This window comes from Psammomys obesus, unplaced genomic scaffold, assembly GCF_907164565.1.
Source record: "Psammomys obesus unplaced genomic scaffold, mPsaObe1.curated_primary_1811, whole genome shotgun sequence".
NCBI classification, from domain to species: Eukaryota; Metazoa; Chordata; class Mammalia; order Rodentia; family Muridae; genus Psammomys; species Psammomys obesus.
This window is the reverse complement of record NW_026585797.1, coordinates 17,138,628-17,164,494: the sequence shown is the minus strand read 5'-3', so window position 1 is coordinate 17,164,494 and position 25,867 is coordinate 17,138,628. Positions and strand designations below refer to the sequence as shown.

Here is a 25,867-nt window from a genome sequence, read left to right as displayed (position 1 = left end):
TGTGTGTGTGTGTGTGTGTGTGTGTGTGTGTGTGTGTGTGTGTGTGTTGCCCATGGATATCAGAAGGGATGTTAGATCCCTTGGAACTGGAGTTACAAGCATTTGGAACTTCCCAGTGTGAGTACCAGAATCCAAATTCAGACTAATACCATGGAGCCAACTCTCCAGTCCCTAGGTATCCTCTCTCTCTCTCTCTCTCTTTCTTTCCCTCTCTCTCTCTCTCTCTCTCACTCACTTTTTTGAGACAGGGTCTCACTATGTAGCTCTGGCTGTCTTGTTCCTGGGACTCACTACGTAGCCCAGGCTGGCTTTGACCTCACAGAGATCCACACGCCTCTGCCTCCTGAGTACTGGAGCTAAAGGTGTGCACCACCACCTCGCCGCCTCTGGGTTTCTCTTTAATTACGAACTCTCTGGAAGGTACATGGCAGAGATTTACTTACCTTCTCCAAATGTGCCTTACTTATCAAAGCACCCATGTTGGCTGACGGGTCAGAAGGAGCGCCAACTTTCCACTTCCTGGAAGCTTCCACGAACCTCTTTAGGAACTCCCCATAGATGCTCCTCTGGACAAAGATCCTGCTGGTACACAGGCAGATCTCCCCCTGCCAAGAGGGAAGACAGTGACAAAGCTGGGGGAACTCTTCTTCACAGGGAAACGACACCCGTGTGTCCACTCACCTGCCATGCCCCAGGCTCCGGTGCAGGCAACGGGATCCACCTGTCAACAGGACTAGTCCCTACCACACGGAACACGTAATCTCACAGGAAGGCAGACAAAAGCACGAGTAAACATTCACTACGTGCTACAACTCCGGGGAGCTGGCAGAACAATGGCACATTAGGCAGATGGCACACTTAGGAATTTCAGGGTAGGAGTTCGAGGGCAGTGCTTACAGAGCTGATATTTGAAGGGAGTCTGGGTGGATATGAAGGAGTCGGATAAGCAGAAACCGGGAAGAGAGAGGTTTCTACGGTAAGAGTGGGTGACCCGCTGTGGGGCCAAGGCTGGTGTGGACAATGAAGGTCAGGAGGTGAGCTGAGGGTGTGGGCGGAGGCGGTGACGTCTTCAGGGAAGGGAAGAAGATGAGGGAAGGAGGGGAGCCGCCACCACCCTCAAGGGCTGGGGGGGGGGGGGAGTTTGCTTCCCTCTCAGCATCATGGGAGGGAAACAAGAGGTTTTAAGCCACCGAGTGATGTGATCAGATTTACATCCCGTGTGTACGCCTGTGTGTGGCATGTATGTGAGTGAAATGTGAATGCATGTGTGTTCATATCTGCATGCACGTGTGTAAGGGTGTGCGTGTGGATGACTGCGTGTCCATATGTATGTGCGTGAGTGTTGGTGTGCGCATGTGTGTATGTGGTCTGTATGTGGTGTGGGTATGTGTGCAGTTGTGTGCATGCATGTGTGTGTATGTGCGAGTACACGTGGCTGTGTGCATGTTCCTATCCACATGCGTGTGTGGTGTGTGCACGCCTCGTGTGTCCACTCAGGAGCAGTTCACCTTGAGTGTTCTTTCTGTCGTTGCTTGCTTTGGTTTTTGGTTTGGGGGAACGGGGTCTTCGCAGTGGCCTCGGGCTCTCTGAGGAGGCGGGGCTGACTGACCCTGAGCCAGAAGATCTGCCTGTCCCCTCCGTCTGTCGTGGGCAGAACTCAGGCTCTCACATTTGCACGGCTAGGGCTTCCCGACTGAGCCACTTCCTCTGACGGGGAGGTTTACAGGTGTACGCCATCGTTCTCAACGATGTGTAGAAAACAACAATGAAATCAGAGTGAGGAGTGGAGAAAAATCTTCCAAAAGCTCAAATAAGTGTAGGAGGCTCATACTGCACTAATGGAAGCGGAGAGCAGAAATGAGATCCCACGGAATTCAGAATTCTCAGACGGACGTGACCCCAAGAGCGTAGGAGACCTACACGGAGACACTAGAAAAGTAACGAGTTTGGAAACTGTGTCAAACATAGAACCAACAAGATCTGTTTATGGACCAGACCTAGGTACAGGAAGAGAGCGCAGGACCAGGGCTGACCTGAGCTTCAGGCCCTGCATCAGGGAGAAGAGAGAGCAGGACCAGGCTGACATAGATACAGGGAGACAGAGAGCAGGACCAGGCTGACCTGAGCTTCAGGCCCTGCACCAGGGAGAAGAGAGAGCAGGACCAGGCTGACATAGATACAGGGAGACAGAGAGCAGGACCAGGCTGACCCGAGCTTCGGGCCCTGCACCGCTTTGAGTGCCATGCTTTTTTCTCAAAAGGCAAATGGGAGGAAAGGAAATCATCATTTCTGGGAGAGAGATAGGGAAATGAAGAGTTCTGCTGTGGGCATGTTAAGTTCCGATGGCACCAGACATCTAAACAGACATACTGAATACTCAAAGGACAGGTCCTGGTAGGTTTTGGAGAGAAAAATACTCCTAACAGCCATCAAAATATAACATTAACTAGTTTATAAACCACATCCAAACATTTCAGAGCAAAATGTACGAAAGTGTATGAATGCATAAATATTAATAACATTTTTCATCACATTTATATTTGGTGCTCATAACAGTCCTAGGGAACAGAATGCTTCTAATTATCTTGGTATTTATACAAAGGTTTATTGTCCAAATTAGGCAGTTAATGTTCTGGAATAATGAATTCTTTCTCCAACAGGACACCGATCACAACCATCTGCCTCCGTGACTCGGAAGGTGGGTGGGCGAGCACTTGTTGGGGTCATTTGCATAAGTTCCATAAGAAGGGCACACTGGAGGGACTTGTTAAAAGTTTTAACAAGTTCCTCATCACATGGTGCGAGGAAAATGCAGATCACACTGAGATTCAAGAAAACATGACTCCAAAAGAAAAAACAACAAAAAGAAAAAAAGCCTTCACTGAAGCTCTATGCCATTCTCTGCACTGATTGGGGCACTTTCTCCGAAATACCCTGCACTGTTAGAATTCTCAGCACAGTTAGGAAATGGAGCCTTGAATTAATACATACCCCAGGTCACCCTGAGACTTTAACCCTCCCTTGCCGGGAGCCAATTATCTTCAATTAAGGGAGAAACATGCTCTGCCTGGAACTCATCAATTAGCTAAGCAAACAAAGCAAGCCATGGTAGTTTGCTTAAAACCCACCAATTTCCTCGGCTTGACTATATCCTTTCTCTCATTGCCATCTAAAACTCCTGCTCCCAGAAAGGGTGGTCAGCCACCTGAGCTCCTAGAGTTACCTTGGTAGATGAGTAGCCTACAGGGAAGCTGGGCTACAGCACCTGGAATTGCTCCTGCTTAGCACGGGGCTACCTTACGCAACGTGTCAGCTCAGCTTCCTTCATGTCAGATCCTCAGAGTCTGTCCCTCTCTTCGTCTTGAAGCCCTCAATAGTTAAATTGTTCACTTGATATCTGCTCGTTTTAGCGATTAAATCTGTTGTGTTATAACACTGAATTACCTATCAACACAGTAACACTGTATTTCTAGCCATCTTCATGTGGAATCACAGCAAAAGAAATAACCGTCATTACAATCATCATGAAAATGTTAGCCTGAAAGTCAAGTGTTACACTAAACATTCACAGAATTCCTTTGGAAGGTGGCAGTGTTCCAGTTACTATGAAGGTAAAGAAATTCGGGCCTTGTTCCCATCTGTGGGAGGCCGCCATCCGGTTAACATGGTCAAGCGCTCTCCCCTGGGGGGCTGTGACTTTGAAGAACCTGAAAAACAAATGATGGAGCCCACAGAAACATGTGTGCTATGACAATAACAGGAGGTGCGAAGATGTCCTGGAGTTCCCTGTCTCCAAGCTCAGGAACTCACTTTGGAATGTCGTGGGACTGGGAACTCCTTGGGGATAGCTTTGGAAGATAAGAAAACCTACTGGCAATAGGACATGTAGCCGCAAAGAAAAGACAGGCCCCTGTGTGAATAAATAAATGGAGATGCCAAGAGTAGCAAAACCAATCATTCTACCATGGCTGGTACCTGATAAAAGTTGTGCGACGGAAAGATCCAATGACCTTTTCCAGCACCAGGCCACTGCCGGATGCTGGAAAAATAACTGGACCATTGCCACCCCAACCCCACCCCTGGACTTTGCACTGTGATAAAAACAGACCCAGCTTCACAGAGCCTCGGTAGGCTAGACCCGTACCTGGTTAGCAAAGCTGGACCTAACGGTTGCCGGGACACACTCCTCCAGATCTGCGTCCTCGAAGATGATGGCGGGGTTCTTGCCTCCCAGCTCCAGGGAGAGCTTCTTGCAGTGGGGGGCACTCAGCTGGGTAATCCGCTCAGCTGTGGGCTGGCTCCCAGTGAAAGAGATCAAGGGCACCTCGGGGTGGGACACCAGGGCCTCACCAGCCCTGGGCCCTGTTCCAAACACGATGTTGATCACCCCTGGCGGAACACCTGCAAGGGCAGGAAAACCAGCAGTAGTGAGCGCCGCCCTAGGCTTACTGAGGACGCCTGAAGTGACACTGACACTCCTCTGGGAGCCCAAAAGCTGTCTGGGGTTGAGGGGAAGCTGGGCGACAGCACCTGGAGTCACCCCTGCTTACAGAAGCCACCTGCTGGGGTTTCTCTGGGTGCTTCGGCCTGGAAAGACGCCAGGGAGAGGACATTCTAAGAAACCGTCTGTCACACTGACTGAGCTTTGGGTTAAGCAGGTCAAAGATCAAGCAGGTCAAAGGTTGTGTGACATTGGTGGGGGGGGGGGCTTGCTCCAACTCGATACCCAGAAGTTGCAAAGCAGGTGACAGCATCAAAGAGGCGGGTGTGTGAGTCTGCAGAAATGGGAAGAGGTTAACTACCTTGGCTGAGAGGAACAGGAGGAGGCTTCCCAGCCTGGGGTAACTCTTGACCCAAGATCCTGTGCCCTTGGGTGGGTACGGTATCACTGCAACCCGAAATCATGAGACCAATACCAAAAACATACACAAGTCAGGGCCTCAGCCTTTTCTACTGCCAGACCCTTTACACCTAAATCTACACATTTTCAGGAGTAAACTCTTGAGGATGAGTGTGTGGACATGTGTCTGAGTGTGTGTGTGTGTGTGTGTGTGTGTGTGTGTGTGTGTGTGTGTGTGCATGTGTCTGAGCGTGTGCCTGCATCTGTCTGAGGAAGTGTGCCTGGGTGTCTCTGAGTGTGTACATGCGTGTGTCTGAGTGTGCTCATTTGAATGCATGTGGATGCACATGTGTGTAAAGAAATCAACCTCAGGGTCATTCCTCAGAAGCCATCCTTCCAGAGCCACAGAACCTCGTTAGCCTGGAGCTCCCGGATCGGGCTAGACTGGATGAGCATCCGAGACCCGCTTCCCCGGCACCGGCTCGCACACCAGGCCTCCTAACCTGGGTCAGCGTGCATCCAGAGCCTCACGCTGTGTGCCAAGGGCTTACCTGGCTGAAATATCCCCCAGCCATGAATTTACTCCCTGACGCCTGCCCCCCACTGGCTGGCTGAGGACAGAAACACTACCTGCGTGTTGTTCTCCGCTGTGCCCCCGTACCACCTGTCACAGCTGACATCTGCCGCTGCTCAGTGAGCGTCAGCCATTATTACTAGTAACCTGTGCTTGTCCCGTTATAAACGGGCTTGTTCCCTACAGCCTCAGTCACCAAAGCCACTTGAGGTCTGTTAATATTAATAAATCCTGAATGGCAAAAACGACCTGAGTTGTGTGTAATGTTTACTGTGATGTTTTAACAGAAGCTGAGAGAAAACACAGGAACACGGTGTATCTCTCACCACGGGACAATGAGCTCATTCCTCAGGCTGACTAAGTTCCACACACATTATCCCTCTGGCTGTTTGCTTGAGGTCTGATGTCACTGTGGTAAAAGGCAACAGCTTGTCATGATTTCCTAGTACCATCTGCCATTTGAGCCAGGCAGAAACAAAATTTATGCCCAGGTATCTGCCCTCTGAGCTCCTAAGACATTCTGATCAGAAGAGAAGCACAGTGCAGTTGACAAACAGAAATTGCAAAATGAAAAGGAGGTAAGTGGCCAGGAGATAATTCAGAAACACAGGAACACACAGAATGAAGCCTTTGCTAAGGCTGGACAACGGGCAAAAAGACTTCAGTTTAAAGGAGCAGTTTGAAAACTGGTGGGAGGGGCCATAGGTCTAGTCAGTGGAGACTACAGAAACAAGATTTAGGACCTCAAGAGGACAGGGAACATTTTAAAATTCCCGGAGAGGTACTTGCTGCACGCCTCTTCATGACCCTATTGTGCAGTCTGCTCCCTGGCGAAGTTTGTATAAATGCTCAAGACAGCACAGGTAAACCCACGCAGGACGTATTGCCACCGTACGCTCACTCTTCCGCCCTTAAAGACTCCTCTTTCGGTGAAGCAAAGTAGAATTTCACATGTACGTTTCACACATCATTCCAATCCCAACAGGAAAGCAAGGCCCGAGGGGGCAGGAGTGCAGCCTGAGCAGCCGGGCTGTGTAGGGGAGAAGAGCAGAGCAGGTAATGCCAGCCCAGCGAGGAGAAGGGGAGGGCTGCCTTGGCGTAATAGCTCATTAGCTTCCAAAAATGAAAGCAATGCTAGGCCAATCACAGGAAATAGAAAACCTAATGAGAGAGAGAAAGAGAGAAAGAGAATTAGAAAGAAAAATTTACCTGAAGAAAATACAGGGACATGTGTTGGGCCTGATAAGACCTGCTGCATCTACCTGAGCCTGGCTCGAGTTTGGAGACCTGTCTTTGGCTTCTGATTTGGGAGGCACCGCTTCCGGGCAAAACTGACTCAGTATACCCACCTTAAAATGAACCCTGCCTGGTAACTGTTAGGTGGAGTTTTGTCGCTGGCCCCCCTCTCCTTACACCACTTAAACCTGCCCCTTGACCCAAACCTATAAAAAGGACCCTTAATTTACTAAACCGAGTTCCTGCCTTCGACAGATCTCCCAGCTCGGTGTTTTATTCCCTGGGGCATCCTTCTCTCAGCTCTACCTGCCGGGTACCGGCCAGGCAGACGGTGCCCTGTATGAGGAACCTGCTCTACAGAAGAACGCTGACGGGCCAATTGGTCTGCGAGTGAGTGTACCCCGTTAAATATGGGGCAGGCCTCTTCATCTCACAAATCCAACCCAGGCTGGAATCCCTACAAATTTTGCTTAAAAATAGGGGTTTCACTCTGCTTGATGCTCAAGCCCTTCAAGCGTGGAAGTATAAAGTATAAAGGTTGCTCCATGGCTGCAGGACGAGGCCGCCCTGCTTGACTGGGACACCTGGGGCCCAGTAGAAACCCTGGTCAACAGAGCACAGGTCCAGGATGGGGATATCTCCCCTTTGGGAGTCATTCCCCTGAGGGCTGCTTCCCTCTGAGACTGCCCAAAGAACACAAGGATAAGGATAGGAGTCAGGAAAGTGGACTGGGGAAGGAGCTGCTTCCCCCCCCCCCCGAAAAGGAGGAAGGCACCAGAACCAAAACCAGCATTAAGCCAGATGATGAGCCCCCTCCCCAGAGACAGAATATATATCCTTCTTTAGATCCATTTGAGAATGCCCCCTGGCCAGCCCCTAACCCTCCGGCTGTGCCGCTGAAACAGGGCTCACTTACTAACCCCTTCGCTGGCTCCTCTATGCCCCCTCCGTATTTGGAGAGACCTGTGGAACTTTTCCCGGTCACTGCTGCTCCTGGGGCGGCTGGTCCCCCCCCCCCGGCTGGGCACCCTGGGGGGCTCTAGACCTCGAGGAACTGCGTGAGGCAGCAGCGGAGGATGGGCCCAATTGGCCTTGGGCTGAGAATATCCTTGAGGGGCTGGAGCATCAGTTATGCGCTATACAAGACTGGATGGGCCTTCCCAAGGCTGTCCTTTCAGGGCCGGCCTTCCTTAAATGGTTGGCCTCCTACAAGGAGGAATGCAGGGTCCAGGGGGAACGCAACCAACGAGCTAACCCCCAGGTGCCTCTAACTTACGGAATGCTTTGGGGCACAGCTGACCAATACTCCACAGGCCTCCCACAGGCTGCTCTCCCAGCCCCTTATCAGGAGCAAGTTAGAGCAACAGGCTTGGGGGCCTGGAGAAAGCTAGATAAGGGAGGGGCCTCTAATTTGGCTCAGTTGGAAGCCTTGTACCAGTCCTCTTGGGACAGCCAGTTTGTGAGAGTTGGGGAGGAGTGTTTCTCATCAGTCAGTTCTGTTGTGAGGTCAGGAAGGATAAACAGGAAGGAGAGCATATACACCAGCTATTTGGACAAGTTCTTAACAGGAAGGGAGATTCTGAAATGCTAGAACCTGAGCCGGTTGAGGAAGGGAAGCGTGGGGAGAGAGGGCGGGAGGCAGGCCTTCTGAGCAGCAGTGAGGAGTTCCTCCTGAGCAAGCAGCTAGAGTCCATAGGCACCCCGCAGTTCCACAGTCCAGTGGGGTCCCCACTCAAGTCCATCCAGGCCACGTTAACACCTTCCACCACGAAATCTTCCCCTCAAATTCCTCACAAGACATACAGCAGCATTCTGAAACATCTGAACTAAACACTCAGCAGACATTTTCCTTTCAGTGGATACGTTCTCCAATGCATGTTGGGCCTCAGCTCATGCTGGAGAGAAGTCCAAACATGCTATTTGTCATATGCTTCAGTGCTTTGCCACCTTGGGTCTACCTGAGAGTATTAAGACAGACAACGGTCCATGCTTTATAAGCAAACCGTTTTGGGAATTCTTATAGACATGGAAAATTTCTCATACTACTGGCATTCCTTATAATCCAAAGGGCCAAGCCATAGCAGAAAGATTTAACCAAACTTTAAAGATACAATTACAAAAACAAAAGAAGGAATCATTTTCCCCTCATAATCAATTGAAAAAGGCACTATTTACTTTAAATATTTTAAATTTTTTAAAAGATAACAAGTATTAGTCACCATTTCAAAAAATTTAGTCCACATTCACTCCACATAGCTCCATAAGAGTCAGATGGAGAGGTCCATGGACAGGAGCCTGGAGAGGACCCAACCCTCTCCTCACAGCAGGAAGAGGATTTGGATGTATATTCCCCAAAGATGAGAAGAGGCCCATACGGGTGCCAGCCAGAGATACAAAATATTTACTACCACTAAAGGGTGAGGATGACAATGACTCCTCCAGGGAGTTATCTAACCCTGAGAAGCATTCTTTTATTATTTCCCCAGAAACCAATGAAAATGTGGAAGACGATCCTTTTCCTGGTGACCCTTACGATCAGTGAAGGGGGATTCGGAGATCCTACCAAGGCCAGAGAGATTACAGAAGGAGGGGGCCTAGCTCAGTCTCCCTGCCTTGGCATGGCAGGACAGAGGGTCTGTTGGAACTATGAGGCCCCCATTGGCTATACAGACGGTGGGGGTGTTCAAGACTTAATTGCAATCCACTGGCTTTATTTGAATATTTAATATTAGATACTTTAAATATTTTAAATCACCCCCCCCCCGTTCCCTTTTCCCGACCTTTCCATGGGGACTGCTTTCGGGTACTACCTCGTCCTGATAATAGCAGCACTCATGTTGGAGGTGTCTACCCCTCCCTCTGTCACTCCAACTCCACCTGCAGAAATCCCTTCTTTGCCCCCCCCCCCATGGTGTTCCTTTTTCGGGGAGGAATGGCCTTTCTATAAAAGACCTCCAAGATCAGTTAGACTCCCTGGCAGAGGTAGTTCTTCAAAAACAGAAGAGGTTTGGACCTACTAACTGCCGAAAAAAGCGGCATCTGCTTGTTTTTGCAGTAAAAATGCTGCTTCTATGCCAACAAATCAGGCATTGTCAGAGATAAAATCAAAATCCTTCAGGAAGACTTAGAGAGATGACGCTGAGAACATCAAGAAAAACCCCTATGGACTGGCTTTCATAGCCTCCTACCCTATATTCTTCCTCTACTCAGACTCTTACTCCTCCTCATTTTCCTACTTAGCCTTGGGCCATGCATTCTTAACAAGTTCATACAGTTTATCCAGCAGAGGTTAGAGGCAATTAAGCTGCATCAAGTAGAAATACGTTATCATTGGTTAGCTACTCAAGAATCCAACTCTGCCTAGGGCCAGGCATCTTCCTAGAAAAGACCCTCCTCTGTCCTCCATTTGACCAATGATGGATAAGACCCCAGATGTGCTGAGGTGACCTAAGGCAGGTCTTGGAGGAGCTCCTGACAAGCTGGCTACATGGTACTCAATGACGGGTAAGATCTCCATGTGGGGGACAACCTAAGACAGGGGCCATGTCCGCTGTCAAATAAAAGAAAAAAGGGGGAAATGCATATTCAGCATGATCCAGGCAGAGAGTGAGCTGCTCTGTCTGGATCTGAGAGGTCCCTCAAAGGCCCACCATTGAAGGCATAGTCCTCGGGCCACTGTGCTGCTGTATGTGATGGAACATTTAAGAGCAAGGATTTAGAAGGAAGAAGTTACGTCTCCGAAAGCGTGACCTGGAAGAACATATGGCAATCCTGGCTGGAATTTCTTCTCCTTTGTCCTTGCTGTCATGATGTGCTCACCTCCCACCATGACACACTACCTCCCCACAGACCTAGATGTGACGGAGTCCACTGACAGGGAACTGGAACGTCCAAAAGTGAGAATACCAAACTCCCTTACTGTCAGGCCAATCCATCTCAGGTGTTTGCTGTGATGACGAGAGGTGGCTAGCATAGTCCCGTCCTGCCCCACTGTAGGAACCTGCAGCCACTAAGCTGGCAAGAAGAGGCTTGTGCTCATGGGCACACCAAAGACTCAGATTTGCAAAGAATGGAATTAGAATGTGGTCCACCTGTAAGGCAGGACAGGAGCACTCTGGAAATGGGAGAGGGGGGCACAGTCTCCACCTTCTAGAGACCTGAGGCATCGATACAGGTCAGCTCGAAGGCTGCGGTTAGAAGGCCTCACTCCTAGGCCTTGTAAGGAGCAGACCCATTCTGTAAACTACCTCAGGTTTAACCCATCATTAAAGTCCCAAGGAACTAGCAAAACATCCCTGGAAGCTAATGTGCATCCCTTTGCTTCTGAGGCATCCAGAAGGTGGGGGTGGGGGGAGAGGGGGAAGCAGACTTCTACCTGCTGCTCATACTCTGGAGGCAGGAGATTCGAGAAGTGACTTTTCTGTGCTAAAAGGCAGCAAGCACATGATGTGTTGACACAGGCAGAGGCTGAGGAGCCTTTCCCCAACACCCAGTCATCATGGCTGCTCTAGCTATAGGGGGTCATAAGCTGAGGACCCCAATGGAAATTTTCCTTGCTTGGGATTTCAATGCCAGGGGAGGCTCAGGTTTCTCAATGCAGTTATATCCCAAACAGAACCAGGAAGTCCACCTAAAAGTGTGGACATTAAACCGTTAGCTCAAAGAGAATGAGGAGCAAATGGGTGGATGTTGATCAGAGGCGGCGTCCATCACCTTCTGCATGGTTCCAAGTACGGAGAAACTGGGACGCGTCTAATTAAATTCCTTGAAAAAGGCTGACTATCAGGCATTGTTCATACACACAAACTCTAGGAATACCCAGCTTCCAAGACTGACTAGTAGTTCAAACCTAAATTTAAAGTGACTGCTGACGATGCTATCTCAAACTAGTTGGCGCCTGATGTGATCAGGTCCCTCTGAGCCTGCAATGTTTCCTGCAATGCTCCCCAGCCCCATGAGGTTCAGCAGAAGAGAACGCGCTGTGCGTGAAGGCACGGCTGCCTAGAAGCGCTCAGGCCTACTAAATGGAAAGACATCACTGGAATCAGGTTCACCCTGGGTGAAGGTTGCTTCTAGCAGTTTTGCCCCAGCTCCAGGCCCCTCCTCGCTGTTCCTACACTCTGTTACCTGCTTTATCCAAGAGTTTACAGAACAACCAGGCAGTCACAGAGGTCAGCTCGCTGGGCTTGGCTATCACGGTATTCCCGGCAGCGATGGCCGGAGCTATCTTCCAGGTCAGCAGGTAGAGCGGCAAGTTCCAAGGGCTGATCAAACCAGCTGAGGAAGGAGAAGAGAACAGATGCGTGGCTGGGATGACACTGCCTCAGAGGCAAGGCCGGCTGAGAGGCAGTCCTCCCAGAATTCCGTGCTGCACACGGGACACCCAAGCTTCACTTGAGCCAACTTCAGGAAAGTTATCCTAGACACCTTACAAGCAATTCGCCCCTCTTGAGGAGCCATGGGTTTGATCAGAAACCTCAGCAATACAAGCCGCAGGGCTGAAGGGCATCGACGATTTGTCAGTGTGTCCTGAAGAGAGTGCATACTGAAGTCTGAAGACCTTCATAAAGAAAGCCTCCTCCCAGGGCGGTGTCAGTATTAAGCTGCTCAGTTACGCTTCCCTGCCTGTGTCCAGCCTCCTGTCACTGAGAAAGCTCAGGCTTTGCTGAATTAAGTGTGAAACGGGCACAGAATGGCTCCGGCTGCTCCAGTAGGGACTGGCCAGCGGTCAGGCGGTGGTCTCCGACACACACTGTGAAATCCCCCCTGGCAACGCAGAACGTCTTAAAGTCAAGCCCAGCTCGCTGGAAAACACTGCGCCTGCCTTCCAGCGAGCACGTCCATTCTTTTGACTTTGTTGCCACCCACCAAGCTCACACTCAAGAACCATGCAATCAGTTTACTTACACAATGGCCCAAAGAATCTCATGATACTACAAATACGTAAGTTTGTCTGTCTCTATGAAACATTCTTAAACTGTCCAGTTTCATCCACAGCCTACACAAATGCAAAGTCTCCCTTTGAATCAAGAATCAAATTCACTTTATTTCATATTTTGCCCTGTGGAAGTAAGTATATCTCACAGTACTAAATTTCCCATAGGGGGGAAAAAATATGTTCTTTAAGAGTAACAGAATGTGTTCACAACAAAATATATTCATATGTTTCTTAGCAGGAGTTTAAAACTTCCTACAGTGCCTTGGGAAATGATTTCTAGAGGGTTCAGGGAATCAAGACAGTGCAGTGTTTCATTGGCTTCCTTTTCGTAGTCCTAATATTTGTAGATAGTAAAACAAGGTGTTTCTTCTCGGGGAAACAGTGACACCTACTGGTCATACCTAGTCATTTCAGACACTTCAAGGACAAGTGGTGGCGAAGGAAGTTAACTGTCAGTTCTACCAGAGAACTGGCATTACTTGACCGAGCACATACTTACTTTGTTTTTAAAGGCAGGGTTTCCTGAGGTCCAGGCTGGCCCCAAACTCACTGTGTAGCCAGGGATAACCTTGTATTTCTGATCTACCTGCCCCGCCTGCTCAAGGGCTGGAATGAGCCAGCCCACTCAGATGAACCACACACTTACTCACTCACTCAAAGTTCTTCTATTACTGAATCATATAAAGATGAAAGGGGACTGCCGTCCCAGCCTTTCAGAGCACTCGAGTGTGCTGGAGAAGCGGCCCTGAAGCCTAAACAGCGGCACTGTAGGGATCTGATGCTTTCGTATTTCATTTATAAGCAACAGGGCCCTGCCAACATCCCCTCCCCCGGTGACCTTCCAGGATGAAGTTTCTGGAATGGGCAAAGGAGGTGACACGATGAGAATGGAGGAGAAATACTCTCTAAAGCTGATGAATTTTCAGCGGAAGTAGGAAAACCAACCCTTCGCCTTCCCTTGGCCTGTCCCTAGTCAGCGGCTGCCTACAGTTTTCTGAACGTTCTGGTTCTGATTCGGCTTTTTCCTGGCCACCGCCTAACAATTCCCACCTACCAATTCCCACCGGGGTGCGAACGGTATAGTGCATGCAGCTCACGTGGTCCATCTGTGTGCACTCTGCCACGTGGTGCAGAATGGAGGACGCAAAGAACCGGAAGTTCTGAGCGGACCGGGGGATGTCCATGGTCCTCGCCAGCGTGAGGGTTTTGCCTGTGGGAAATGAACAGCAGAAAAGGCTGCCTGTCTGTTCCACGTGGGGTCAAGGTTGACCTCTGCTGCAGTTCTGTTGCCACGCTCACTTCCAGCCCACCGCAGGCACTGTTACCGCACAGGGTTGACCCCGATTGACCAAGCGGTGGAATATTTAGGTGTGAGGCCATAGAATGAGGGGAGAGGACCTCCATCGGAGCTAGAAGATCTTGGCTCTGTGAACACCTTCTAGGTTTTATCTTGAATTTACCAGATTCCGTGGTCTCGCCCACCTGAGCCCTGGTGTGTTAGCAACTTTGAAATGATGGGATTTAAAGTAATGAGTGTTAAGATAGCTGGATGTGCACATGGTATCCTTAAACATCATCCAGACACAGGGGAGAGCCATCCAAAGGCTCCTGAGAACCTCAGCCCAGGATGCTTTCCTGTGTGTGTATGGGGGGGCGGGGAGGGGATTCAGAGCATCACTTATATAGCCCCGGCTGCCTGGAATTCACAGTCCTCCTGCCTCTGCCTCCCACCTGCTGCATTCATAGGCACGCACCACCACGCTGACCTTGAAGAGCCCTACTCTCTCCAGAGGCCTGCCAGCTGCTTCCTAACTTTCGGGTGGTCAATGGCGGGTGAATTTTAACACTTCATGACTCTTCCTAAAGACACTGTGAGGTTTATAGATGTCTACTCTCCCTGTGCTCTTTGGGGGGGGGGGGGGGGGGAACACAGGAGGAAAATGGTGACTACATCAGAAAACTAGCCGCTCTTCAAATGGCCTTCACTCGGGAATCCTCTGAATGGAACAGGTGGACTGCATGGCCAGCCCGGGTCCCGCCTGTCTCCCCATATGCATACTTTGCTGCAGATGCTTGCAGCTCCTTCCACCAGGTTGGCAGAAGGTACTCCCCTCCCCCATCACTTAGCTTTGTGTTCAGCCACTGACTTGTTGCAATGGGGCAGAGCACGTCAGCCACAAGGCTTGGCCTTCTGCACCCTTCATGCCTTTGCCACCATCTCTTCTGTTGAGAAGCAACTGTGCAAGCTGGCTTGACGCCTCCGACAGAATGATGTGACTGACTTGCCCTGAGTGTAAGCCATTTTAGTAAAAGGCAGCAGACAAACTAGAGTGGGGGCACTAGGAGCTGATATCCATGTAGTGTCGATATACGAAGGGTGCTGCAGCTCTCATGAGCGTTTAGGAAGACACACCTGGGCCCAAACCCAGTCCCTGGTGGTAAAAGAGCTTGGAAGGCAGGCAAGTTCTGTCAGAGACACCCCACCCCTCACCTTGGTCTTTAGATTCTGCCTGGGCTAACTCCTCCAGGGACTGCTCCAGTATATCAGCCAGCCGGTTCAGGACCAGAGAACGCTCCTGGGGGCTCTGGGATGACCAGGCAGGGAAGGCCTCTCTGGCAGCCTCCACGGCAGCTTCCATCTTTGAGGAGTAAACCGGAGATGGTCACTTTAGCACTATCATCCCTGAAAGGCTGGCGGCATTCAGAATCCAGGGCCCCACTGTCCTCAGGCAAAGCAGACCATCTGAGTCATTGCCATCAGGGGCTCAAAGTGATCAGCAGCTGGCCACGTGAAACCCTGTGGCCAAGCCTTCCCCCCTTCCTCCCGATTCCCTTAGGATTCAGTGTCAGAGCTAGCAGCAGGCCAACTTACAAGCCACTGTGCTGAAAAACTGGACCAAGCTCTCTCGGGAACTTGTAGCAGCCCAAGACAGGCCAAGAAAGATCCCGGTTCCTGTGAACGAGCCAGCCCGAGGGGAGCCAGGGGTGGGATGGCAGTTCTCAGGGTTCTCAGAACAACTGTTCACCTGGCCCCTGACTGTTGTCAGTCAGCCATTTCAAAGGGTGGCCTGTGGACCTAGAGAAAATGCCTATACATCACAGAGCTAAGAAATGATTCTGACCTGCCCCCTATAAAGAAACTTCAACACTTAACACAAAGGCACCAGTTTAATTAGGAAATGGACAAAAGGCATGAGCAAATATTTCACAAAAGATGTATAGCCAAGGTAAATAAGGCTGTGAAAGATGTCCAGTCTTCGTAGCTATAGGGAAATGAGAATGAAGTCAGTTTCGACGCTTAAAAAATTCTGGGCTGCGGATGTAGCTCAGTGCTATGGCTTTTTCCTAGGGTGCCTAATGTCCTCGGTTTTGGCCACTAGAACCACGGAAAAGGGGGTGGGGACAAAACAGCGGCCATACCAAATGCTGGGAGGGGTGTCAAGGAGATCTCTTATCCACTACTGGTGGGAATGGGAAAGGCAGGCACACTGACAGAGCATGAGTGTCTAGCCTCTTAGTTAGGCAGCCTCCTCACCCCCACACCCACCCCAAGTCAGTAACATCCTCCTGGACATTTATCCCAGAGAAATGAACACTTATTTTCATGTCAGAAAAAAAAAAAAAAAAAAAGTGTTCGTAGCAAGAGTGTATCAGTGATAGTTATAGTAGCCTCAAAGTACAAGTGACCAGCTCTCCTTTGCTGGGTGAATGGTAGCCCCCTGTGGCACACCCGTGCTAGCGGCACACTTCGGGGCATTAGAAGGAGCACGCTGCTGCTCAGCCAACGCCCCTGAGGGATCTGCAGAGCTGAGGCACACAAGTGGAGTGCTCCACCTTCACCAACACAGCTTTTCATTTTACAGACAAAGCAACTCTGGCCCAGAGGCCTAAGCCAGTGGGGCTTAACAGGGATCTAGGAGCAGCCAAAGGCTGCATCCCAAAGAGACTGACTGAGTGGTACCCACTGTGTAGATGTACCACGATTTCTGCATCCATTCCTTCGCTGAGGGGCGTCTGGGTTGTTCCCAGCTTCTGGCTATTACAAGTAAAACAAGGAAATCAGGAAATTTGCAAGTAAATGGTGGGAACTGGAAAAGATCATCCTGAGTGAGGTATCCCAGAAACAGAAAGACACAACAGGGTATATACTCACTCATAAGTGGATATTAGACATATAGGATAAACCTACTAAAATCTGTACACCTAGAGAAACTAATCAAGGAGGACTCTGGCTAAAATGCTCAATCCCCATTCAGAAAGGCAAAGAGGATGGATATCAGAAGAAGGAGAAAACAGGGAACAGGACAGGAGCCTGACACAGAGGGCCTCTGAAAGACTCTACCCTGCAGGGTATCAAAGCAGATGCTGAGGCTTATGGCCAACCTTTGGCCATAAGAGTGCAGGGACTCTTATGGAAGAAGGGGGAGATTGTAAGACCTGGAGAGGACAGGAGCTCCACAAGGAGAGCAACAGAACCAAAAAAATTGAAAACAGGGGTCTTTTCAGAGACTCATACTCCAACCAAGGACCATGCATGACCTACCTAGAATGTAGTTCTAGGTAGGTCAGTTGTTCAACCTTCAAGTTCAGAGTTAAAGACACAGATGGGAGCTGGGGTGGGGAGGTGCGCACGTGCCATCTCTACCATGGTATCTAAAATGCATCCGTCAAGTAATTTGGAAGAAGTGGCTTTAATTTTAAAAGTTGAGAATTCTGAATCATTTCCCAAAGAAGGCGACTGTTTCAACTCTAACATAGGAAAGGAACTTGTCTAGATGCGTCGACTCTCCAAAGCTCTCAATTCAGAGCTGACAGTTTTTGCAGTGGAATGCTGTCTGTGACTGGCTGTGAGTGAGGAACCCCATCAGTCTCTGCTGACTAATTTGCATGTCTGAAGGAATGCAACCAACAGCACAGAAAAATGAGCCCTTCTAATTCTGTAGGAAGCTGAGGCATGTGAAGGTCCCGCAGCTCAACAGAGGTCACGGCTACTAAGCGGCAGAGAGTCAGACCCAGTCTCAGGGGTCCTAAGACCATTAATGGACGTGCTGCAGCACCTCGGTTCTCAACCTTCATGATGCTTTAACGCAGTTCCTCTTGTTGTGGTGACCTCCAGCCATATAGTTATTTTTTGTTGCTACTTCATAACTGTAATTTTGCTACTGTTAGGAATCATAATGTGAATACCTGACAGGCAGGATATCTGATATGTGACCTGTGAAAGGCTGAGAAGGCGAGCCACAGGTTGAGAACCACTGCTAAAGCCTAAGGCCCCTGTGGAGTTCCCAAGATAAATACATGAAAACAGACGTCCTCTTGCAGCCAAAATGTGATGCACACAGAACAGAGGAGGGCTTTTTTGTCCTCCTCTACTTTTCAGATTAGCCCACAGGCTGCAATATGCCAGTATGCACTCTCTCTCTCTCAAACACACACACACACACACACACACACACACACACACACACACACACAATTTGACGTGTATCTTATAAAGTCAGCAAACACACAGCTTCTGTGGAACACAGAGTATTTGTAAACTGGATTGCTGAGAAAATAAAAACATATGTATAGAAGCAAATGCAAATATCTGTTTTACTCTACTTCCTGATGAAGTGTGAGCTATTGCCACACTCCACCTGCATCTCATTACTTTGGAAACACCATGAGACTGGGAAGAATGAAAAAGAGAAAAAGCTAGCTTTCTCATGCAGCTTGGGTCACTGGAAGCAAACAAAATTGCTGGTTACAATTTAACTAACAAGTTATCCAACATTTTGAAACTTTAGTACAGAAGTCTAAAGTTGTTTTTATTCTCTAGAAGATGAATTTAAAGTTTAACAATGAAGAAAAAAGCAGAATTTTTTAAGAAAACCAACTTTGTGTATAAGGTATATTTCTATAGGAAGATTGGAATTATAACCGACTGCTTTGTGCCTTCAAAAGAATAAACAATAAGCAGCATGCAGTTGATAACCACACACACACATCAGCCACACTTAGCACAGCAAACATTTTATTCTCAGTGTAATAGTTCATAAATAATCAAATATATTTCAGGTATTTTACAAAATTCCCCAAGTGAACTTAATTCATCATAACTAAGAAAAAAAAAAAAACAGGAGAGAAAGAGAGAGCAACATGAACCATTAATATTTTTAAACTGTTAAGAATAACGAAAGGACATGAGAATTGAATTTTTAGCTTCATTACTGAAATGGCTGGTTCGGTTTCCCTGGGTATTTTTGGAGATATGAAGAATTATTAGATGATGGTCTCAAATTAACTGCTGAGCTTTTTGTTGCTGTTGTTCTCAGCTGAAGTCTTTAAGACTTATTTTTATACACCCACAGAGTTAGTGGACACTCTAGAGAAAAGGATGAATTTAATGTTGTGATAGCTCTTTTGATTAATACCTTGTAGTAGACACCTATTACAGCATGTCTGAGAATTACAGAACTTAAAACCAGCTGTGCCCATAGCTGTTAAGCTAGCACGTAACAGCTTTCTTCTTAACATAGTGAGCTGAGAGCTGTTCCAGCTCCTATCTGTCCAGTCATATGAAAAATTACCTTAGAAAATTCTGCATTTTCCTCCCCCACCCCACCCCCCTTTACCTTTAGAAAATAGTTGCTCACAATTTGTCAACACAGTGAAAGCATTTTAGTTTCCTAACTGGGTACTTACCTCCTCTTTTCCACTGTTTGGTACTTTGCAATATACTTCCCCTGTTGATGGATCATAGGAATCTATATATGAGTTACAGGGCAAAAATTTTCCACCTATGAAGTTTTCCAGCATCAAAAGTTCCTTTTTCCCAGCCATGTTAAGGGGGGGCTGCGCTCCAGCCTGTGCAGTGGCAGCTGCCCTCAGGACTTTGTTCAGACACCGCCTCTTCCACAGCCCCACTGTCCTCATTTGCATATTGGGAGCCAGGAGGCATCCTGATGCCCTCCAGAACATTCCAGATTCCAAACTCTGTACAGTTCGGGAAGGCAACTGTTGGTCCATTCTGAGAAGTGAATAATGTGCTATACTAACACCAAATCAGACACTCGGTCTCCTCAGACCATCCTTGCAAACCAACGGCGCACACGCAGATGATCACACGCAGATAATCACACGCACTGAGTGCTCATAGCTTCAACATAAGTGCAAAGCATAGAGAAAGCTGGTTCTGCAGAATAAGAATTACCATGACTTCCCCCTTTCTAGAGAAGAAATTGTGCCTCTAAAAGGTTAGACAATGTGTTCCAGGTCACACATGAGCCAGGGATGAAGTTTTTTGTCTTCACTTCTCATCAGCACCTCATCACCTTGACCATGAAGATGGATGGAGGACAGAATCCATTGCTTATCTTTTTCTGTTTTCATCTTGGCTGCCTTCTCCCTGAAACATGTCCTCCATCCTCAAGCCAGGGATGCAGCGACAGCTCATATATCTTCCACATGCCATGAAAATCAAGGTACCAACCAAAAATGTACTACATATACAGCAAAGCACAGAATCTTGCCAGTTCTACAAATGGATAAACGAATCCAGTAGAGAAAATGAATGGAATTTGTAATAAGAGCTCACAGGAACCGGACCACCAACCAAGAACATGCATGGACTGGACTTAGAGCCCCTGCCATATGCAGCAGATGGTCAGCTTGGTCTTCATGAGGGTCTCCTAGCAAATGGAGTGGGGGTTGTCTAACACAGATTCTGTCTCCTGCTTTTGGATCACTTTCTCCTAGCTGAGCTGCCCTGTCTGGCCTCAGTGGAAGAGGATGGTCTTAGTCTTGATTCGACTTGATGTGCTGGAGTGGGTTGGCATGGGGTGGGGGTGGGGCTACCCTTTTTTGAGAAGGGGGGTGGAGAAGGGAAAAGAGAGTGGGAGGGTAGGACCGGGAGGAGAAGAGGGGGCTTCAGTAGGGATGTAAAGTGAATAAATTTATGTTAAAAATCTTTCTGTATCTAAGAGTTGTTCATAAATGTATTAGCAGACGTTGGGCTCACTGTTAAGAAATGAGGCCTTCTGAAAGGCTCTCCATTGGCTAATTGGACTAGAGAGTATTTTAAACTTTAATATCGGTCTGAGAATGTGAAAAGTACACGCCTCTTTCTCCGATGCTGGCAGGGTACACAGAACCCTTCTTGCAACAACTTTCCAATGTTAATATACCTACATTGGGTCTAATGACTTCCTTTCAACAAATCTCTTCTTTAAAAATATTTGCTCTCAGACAAATAGATATATGTTCAAGACATCCTATCTGTATAATTATGAGGATGAGAGCAGTCAAGTATCCATTCTGGACCACAGAACCATGGTAGGTTTTTCACAGTTGAAGACAAAGAAGTACTTGCATGGATGCAGAGATGATGAGGATCAGAAAAGGAGCACAAGCTGCTGCCATTATTATTTTTGCTGTTGTTATATATGGCATGGTGGTCATAGAAGTTTCATCTGTGAGAGAAATAAGAATATCCTATGACTAATTGAACAAACACACACGTGGAATACCATTTAACAATTTTCAGTAGATACAATAACTTGGACGATCTCAAAGGCATTGTGTGATAGCTGATTACCAAGCACAACAGCAGCCATGAAGTGGAAGTGGCCTGAGCCTACCAGACATGCTAAGGGCACTATGGATGGCAGTCAGGAGTAGAGCTAGTTGGCCAGCCCTTCGAAGCCTGGAGGACGGTGAGTGGGTCCCAGGTGTAAGGAACTCAATCTTGTACAGCTGAACATTGGTTTTTGCTTTGAGTTGAACGTAGTTGTGCTTTGGTTCTTCCCTCCTGGGTAGAAGAAATTGCTTGTTGACTTTATCGAAGCCCACAGTTGAGAGGTTAGAGTTTGAGAGACTTCGGAAATTTTACAGACTGTGACATTTATAATGTTTTATGTTGATATTAATGTGCTGTCTTGGGGACATATGAGACAGGAAAGGCTCTCGCTGAAGAGTGGTGTTTGTGCGTCAAGTTGGACAAGGAAGCAGTTGTGCTGGCTGGTCTTATGTCAACTTGATGCAAGCTAGAGCCACGTGAGGGAGGGCTGAGAAAATGCCTCCTTAGACACTGGAGCTGTAGACAAGACTTAAGGGCATTTACTGAATTAGTGACTGGTGTGTGAGGGTCCGGCTGGGTGCTTTAGGAAAGCAGGCTGAGCAACCCATGAGGTACAAACCAGTAAGCAGCATCCTCCGTGGATCCTGCCTCCGGTCCCTGCCATGCTTGAGTTCCTGCCCTGACTTCCTTTGATGATGGGCTACATTGAACTGTGAGGCGGAAATCAACCATTTCCTCTCCAAGTCACTTCCGGGCACAATGTTAATTCACAGCAGTAGAAACGCCCAGCAGCATTCCTGCGTCCGGTCTTCTCGCCGAGGATCTAAATCAGGTCAGGAGGCTTCGAGGTGAGTGCCTTTACCCTCTGGGACATGTTACCTGGCCCCAGCTGGTTATTTGTGTTTTCCAGTAATGCTCCTTTTTAATCGTCCCATCTACAGGTTTAGTTCAGGTGTTATTTATTAATTATTATTATTATCATCCTCCTCATCGTTTGGAAGTAGCATGCCACTGCAGTTTGTGTCTGCCAGTAACAGCCTGCATTAGTATAGCTTTGCCAACACTTAGGAACTACTAACAAAAATCTAGTTCATTCATATTTCCTTAGTTTTTACCTAATTCCTCTCTTCTGTAGGATACAATTTAGGACCCCATGTTACATGTGCTATCAATGAGTTTGAAGACCTCGGTTTTGGGATCAAGCATTTTGCACAACAGCCTTCTAATGGACTTTGATGTTTTCCTCAAGATCAGACTAGTAAGGCTTTTTGAGAGGCAGACCACAGAGGTCACCATTATAACCATGCTGCTACCTGTGGCCAACCACGGAAGGTTCACCATCTGGCTAGAGTCGTATCTAACAGGATTCTCCAGTTAGAAATATTATTTCTCAACCATTTTCCCCATAACGTATTCATTAGAGAAGCGTCACATACTTGGCCCAAATATGGCAGCGAGGGCTGTGAAGGTGTCTCATTGGTAATGTGCTTGCCTGAGTTTGGCTACCCAGAGGCTGGCTATGTAGAAGTCAGAGCACCACAGTGTACGCCTGTAATCCTAGCACTACAGAGACAGACACGGGAGGATCCCTGGCGCTTGGAGACCAGCCAGTCTAGCCAAATCTGGGAGCACTTGTCTAAAGCGGATAAGGTAGAAGAGACTAAAGAGGACAGTTGACATCAGATGACCTCCACACACACCTGCACACACATAGAAGATCGAGGAGTCATGTTCTGTGTCCTTGAGGAGAGAACACCAACACAGATTTGGAACACTGCTCCAGAAAGATCGCCACTCCTTGCCCTGCTTGTATTTGTTCAATAACCCATTTCTATTAGCACGGGCACAGGATGGTATTTTCTAATTTTTGAGAAAATATTTATTTAGCTAATTTTTCTATATGTCACTAATATTTAAGGCTGTAGTCCGAGTCCTTTCCACTAAAGACAGAAATCATGCACACTTGCATGCGTATCGGTTACATAACCATCTAATGTACGCAAGCTGTGTGTTGCTACATGCATACTCTAAACTCTGACAATATATACTTTTACATTCCACAAGTAACCTGAAATGACATTCCCAGGAAAAAAAAAAAAGCACAAAATTACAGTAGGTTAGGAGTGAGGAAGAATATATTGAACAGAACACAAAGCACAAATAAAAGCAGAGATTAGAGTCATTTATAAAATGCTAACCTAAGATCCTGTGTAGTTTGAGAGCTGAGCATCAAATTTAGTGTGAGCTTCCTAGCAGCCCAAGAAGCCTTCAACCATAGCGGCTACCATGGGAGCCTAAATGTTTATTACTGCTTACTGTTTTTATGTTCATTCTTTATTTTCTATTATTTTGTTTATTATTATGTTGGCATAGTCAAAGCAGCAGGGTTGGCTGTTTGACTCTATAAAGCCTCACATGGGAGAGGCCCAGGGCCTACCTCAGGGTTTTACCGAGAGGGGGTTCCTGACAGTCAATGATTAAGCTGCCAAACACAACTCTAACTCCAGGCCCTGATGTCATCACTGTGGAACCCAGCACCAGTAAACTGTACTGGTCTGAAATGTCCACCCGGGAATGGGGGACAGTGGGGCTGCTAGAGGACAGCTGTGCAGAGGCAGGAGGCCAGCCCAGGCTCCATTCTGACCCCCAGTACAGGAGCTGATTGGAGCTGGAGAGAGGACAGTGCTCTGGAAGCGTGCATCGCTGCTCCACCGAGCCCCTGCTTGGCCCACAGCGCTGATATTTCAACATTCACACTATGAAGGTAACTGACTATTCTTCTGTTACATAGAACGTGGAGACTAAGCTGCTGATAACACAAGGTTTCTTTCATCACTAATATTTCCTTTTATAAATACACATTCATAAGGTGTTCCCAGTCGCTGGAAGAGAATATCACAGTGTGGTCACCGACATGGCCTCTATAATGTGCCGTAGGATTATACATTTAGTTGAAATTATCTAGCTGTGCTCTGAGGTCTGCTATTGTCAGTGTACCAACCAGCCTATGTGTGAGACTGCTATTTTAACATTCATTTCCCTATTTATTTATAAACCACAAGAATTAGAAAACTCACATTCATGAGTCATTCCTGGAGCATTCCCTTCTCTGAACAAATTATAATTAGATTAAACTTGAAAATTAAATATGCGATGTTCACATATTGGCACTTCTGGTCTCACCTTAAGCAAAGCGATTTAGGAAGCTCAGAGACAACAGAACACTGAAGTAATGACTAGAAATGAGGAGATGTCAGCTAAATTCACGCCTAATAGCATCTGAGCATCTGAGCTCTGACAGGAAAGAGATGGCCCCAGTGCTTGCCACGGTGCCAGACCTCTGCTCAACACTTACAACTCCAAAAAACCAAAGTCATTAAGCCCCTTCCTTTCTATTGCTACCTATTTATGCTAAATTCTTAACTTAAAATGTTGCTTTAAATTAGCTGCACAGTGCTCTTTATCAGGGTCACAGGTGAGTGCGATCACGAGGAACAGGCACCTGCAGGACACCTGCAATCCCAGGGCCTGGGAACCTAGGCTATACAGCAAAATCCAGAGAGCAAGGAAAAAAGGAGCTATTAAATTTGGAAATCCATCAATATACCAACTAAAGAAGGGCCAACAAATCCATCAATAAACCTTCAAGTTTGTTGTTGAAACTTTGAAGAAAACCTGAGTTTTATTCAGGGGGAGCACAGCCTGTCAGTATAGAAGGCCCAGATATGTAAATAATCAATTCCAAAAGAATGGGAAACCCAAGATGTGGTTACAAATGGCTGAGACTAAACTTGATTCACCATTAGCATAAAAAGCAAAAAGATCAGTCAGTCAGGAGACCCGGGGGTGGACAGACAGCACACAGTGCCCAACACTCACCTGGGGTGGGCGAGACTCCCTCACACACTGAAGGAATAAAATACATTTTTGCAATGCATTCAAACTAAGGCATTTTATTAGCTGGCTTTTCAACTTAAATATTATCTTGGTGACCTAAGGACAGCTTTCAGTCACTTCACGTCAAACTTCTGAAGGTAGACTTGTTGACCATGAGGGACGCTTTCTTCTTCAACACAAAACAGCTTTACTATTACCCTCAGGAAACCTTCTCTTAGTGTTAACTAAAAAAAGCACCAGGTCAAAGACTGACGATGTCAAAAGCCCCACTAAGACACCCTTCCTTAAAACAATTACAGAACAGGAGAATGAAAAGAGAAAACGATTTTTTTGGTTTGGCTGGAAGTTGAGTCTATTTCATGATGATTCAAGTGTCTTCCAATACTCCCCACATGTCTCAGGGAAACAGACGTGTTTTCTGCCACCACAGAGGGAGAGGCTGCTTTTGAAATGGAAGTTCAATGTTGGCCTTACTTTGCCAGTTGGCAGCTTGGAATTTTTGCAGGAGTGATTGTTAATACTTCTTGGCAGCTAATGATAGCTTTAGTTTCTCTCATCTACAAACACTATACACCACACACTGCTTCCTTAATTGTATCCCTGGATGCCTGCGTGCTGACTGTCTCGATGCAGCTGGAAACATGGTGAAAGCTGGACCCATCACTCTTTTATCTGCAAAAGAAACAGAAAAGAAAAAAGATGCTGCAATCATCTGAAACTCTTTACAAGAACAACCACGAAACGAGTGATAGTGGAGTAAGCATGTCTTTTTCCTTCACTAGTTCTCCCTTCCCGATATGGTACTTATTTTGTTCTTTTACA

At 47.6% G+C, this 25,867-nt stretch overlaps 2 protein-coding genes across 2 annotated transcripts in view; both read right to left on the bottom strand.

Annotated features, from left to right (window-relative positions):
- Nucleotides 1-19,475, bottom strand: part of Aldh8a1 (aldehyde dehydrogenase 8 family member A1) — a 23,351-nt gene extending 3,876 nt beyond the window's left edge. Inside the window, exons 1-6 of the mRNA XM_055599317.1 lie at nucleotides 19,276-19,475; nucleotides 15,080-15,227; nucleotides 13,643-13,798; nucleotides 11,778-11,927; nucleotides 4,145-4,401; nucleotides 444-605 (exon numbers count right to left, since the gene is read on the bottom strand). Of these exons, the coding sequence (XP_055455292.1) occupies nucleotides 444-605; nucleotides 4,145-4,401; nucleotides 11,778-11,927; nucleotides 13,643-13,798; nucleotides 15,080-15,227; nucleotides 19,276-19,413 (1,011 nt within the window). The 5' untranslated portion in view covers nucleotides 19,414-19,475. The remainder of the gene's footprint in view (nucleotides 1-443; nucleotides 606-4,144; nucleotides 4,402-11,777; nucleotides 11,928-13,642; nucleotides 13,799-15,079; nucleotides 15,228-19,275) is intronic.
- A 5,322-nt stretch (nucleotides 19,476-24,797) lies between these two features.
- Hbs1l (HBS1 like translational GTPase) overlaps nucleotides 24,798-25,867 on the bottom strand; it is a 65,290-nt gene continuing 64,220 nt past the window's right edge. The window contains exon 18 of the mRNA XM_055599293.1: nucleotides 24,798-25,717. Coding sequence (XP_055455268.1) covers nucleotides 25,706-25,717 — 12 coding nt within the window. The 3' untranslated portion in view covers nucleotides 24,798-25,705. The remainder of the gene's footprint in view (nucleotides 25,718-25,867) is intronic.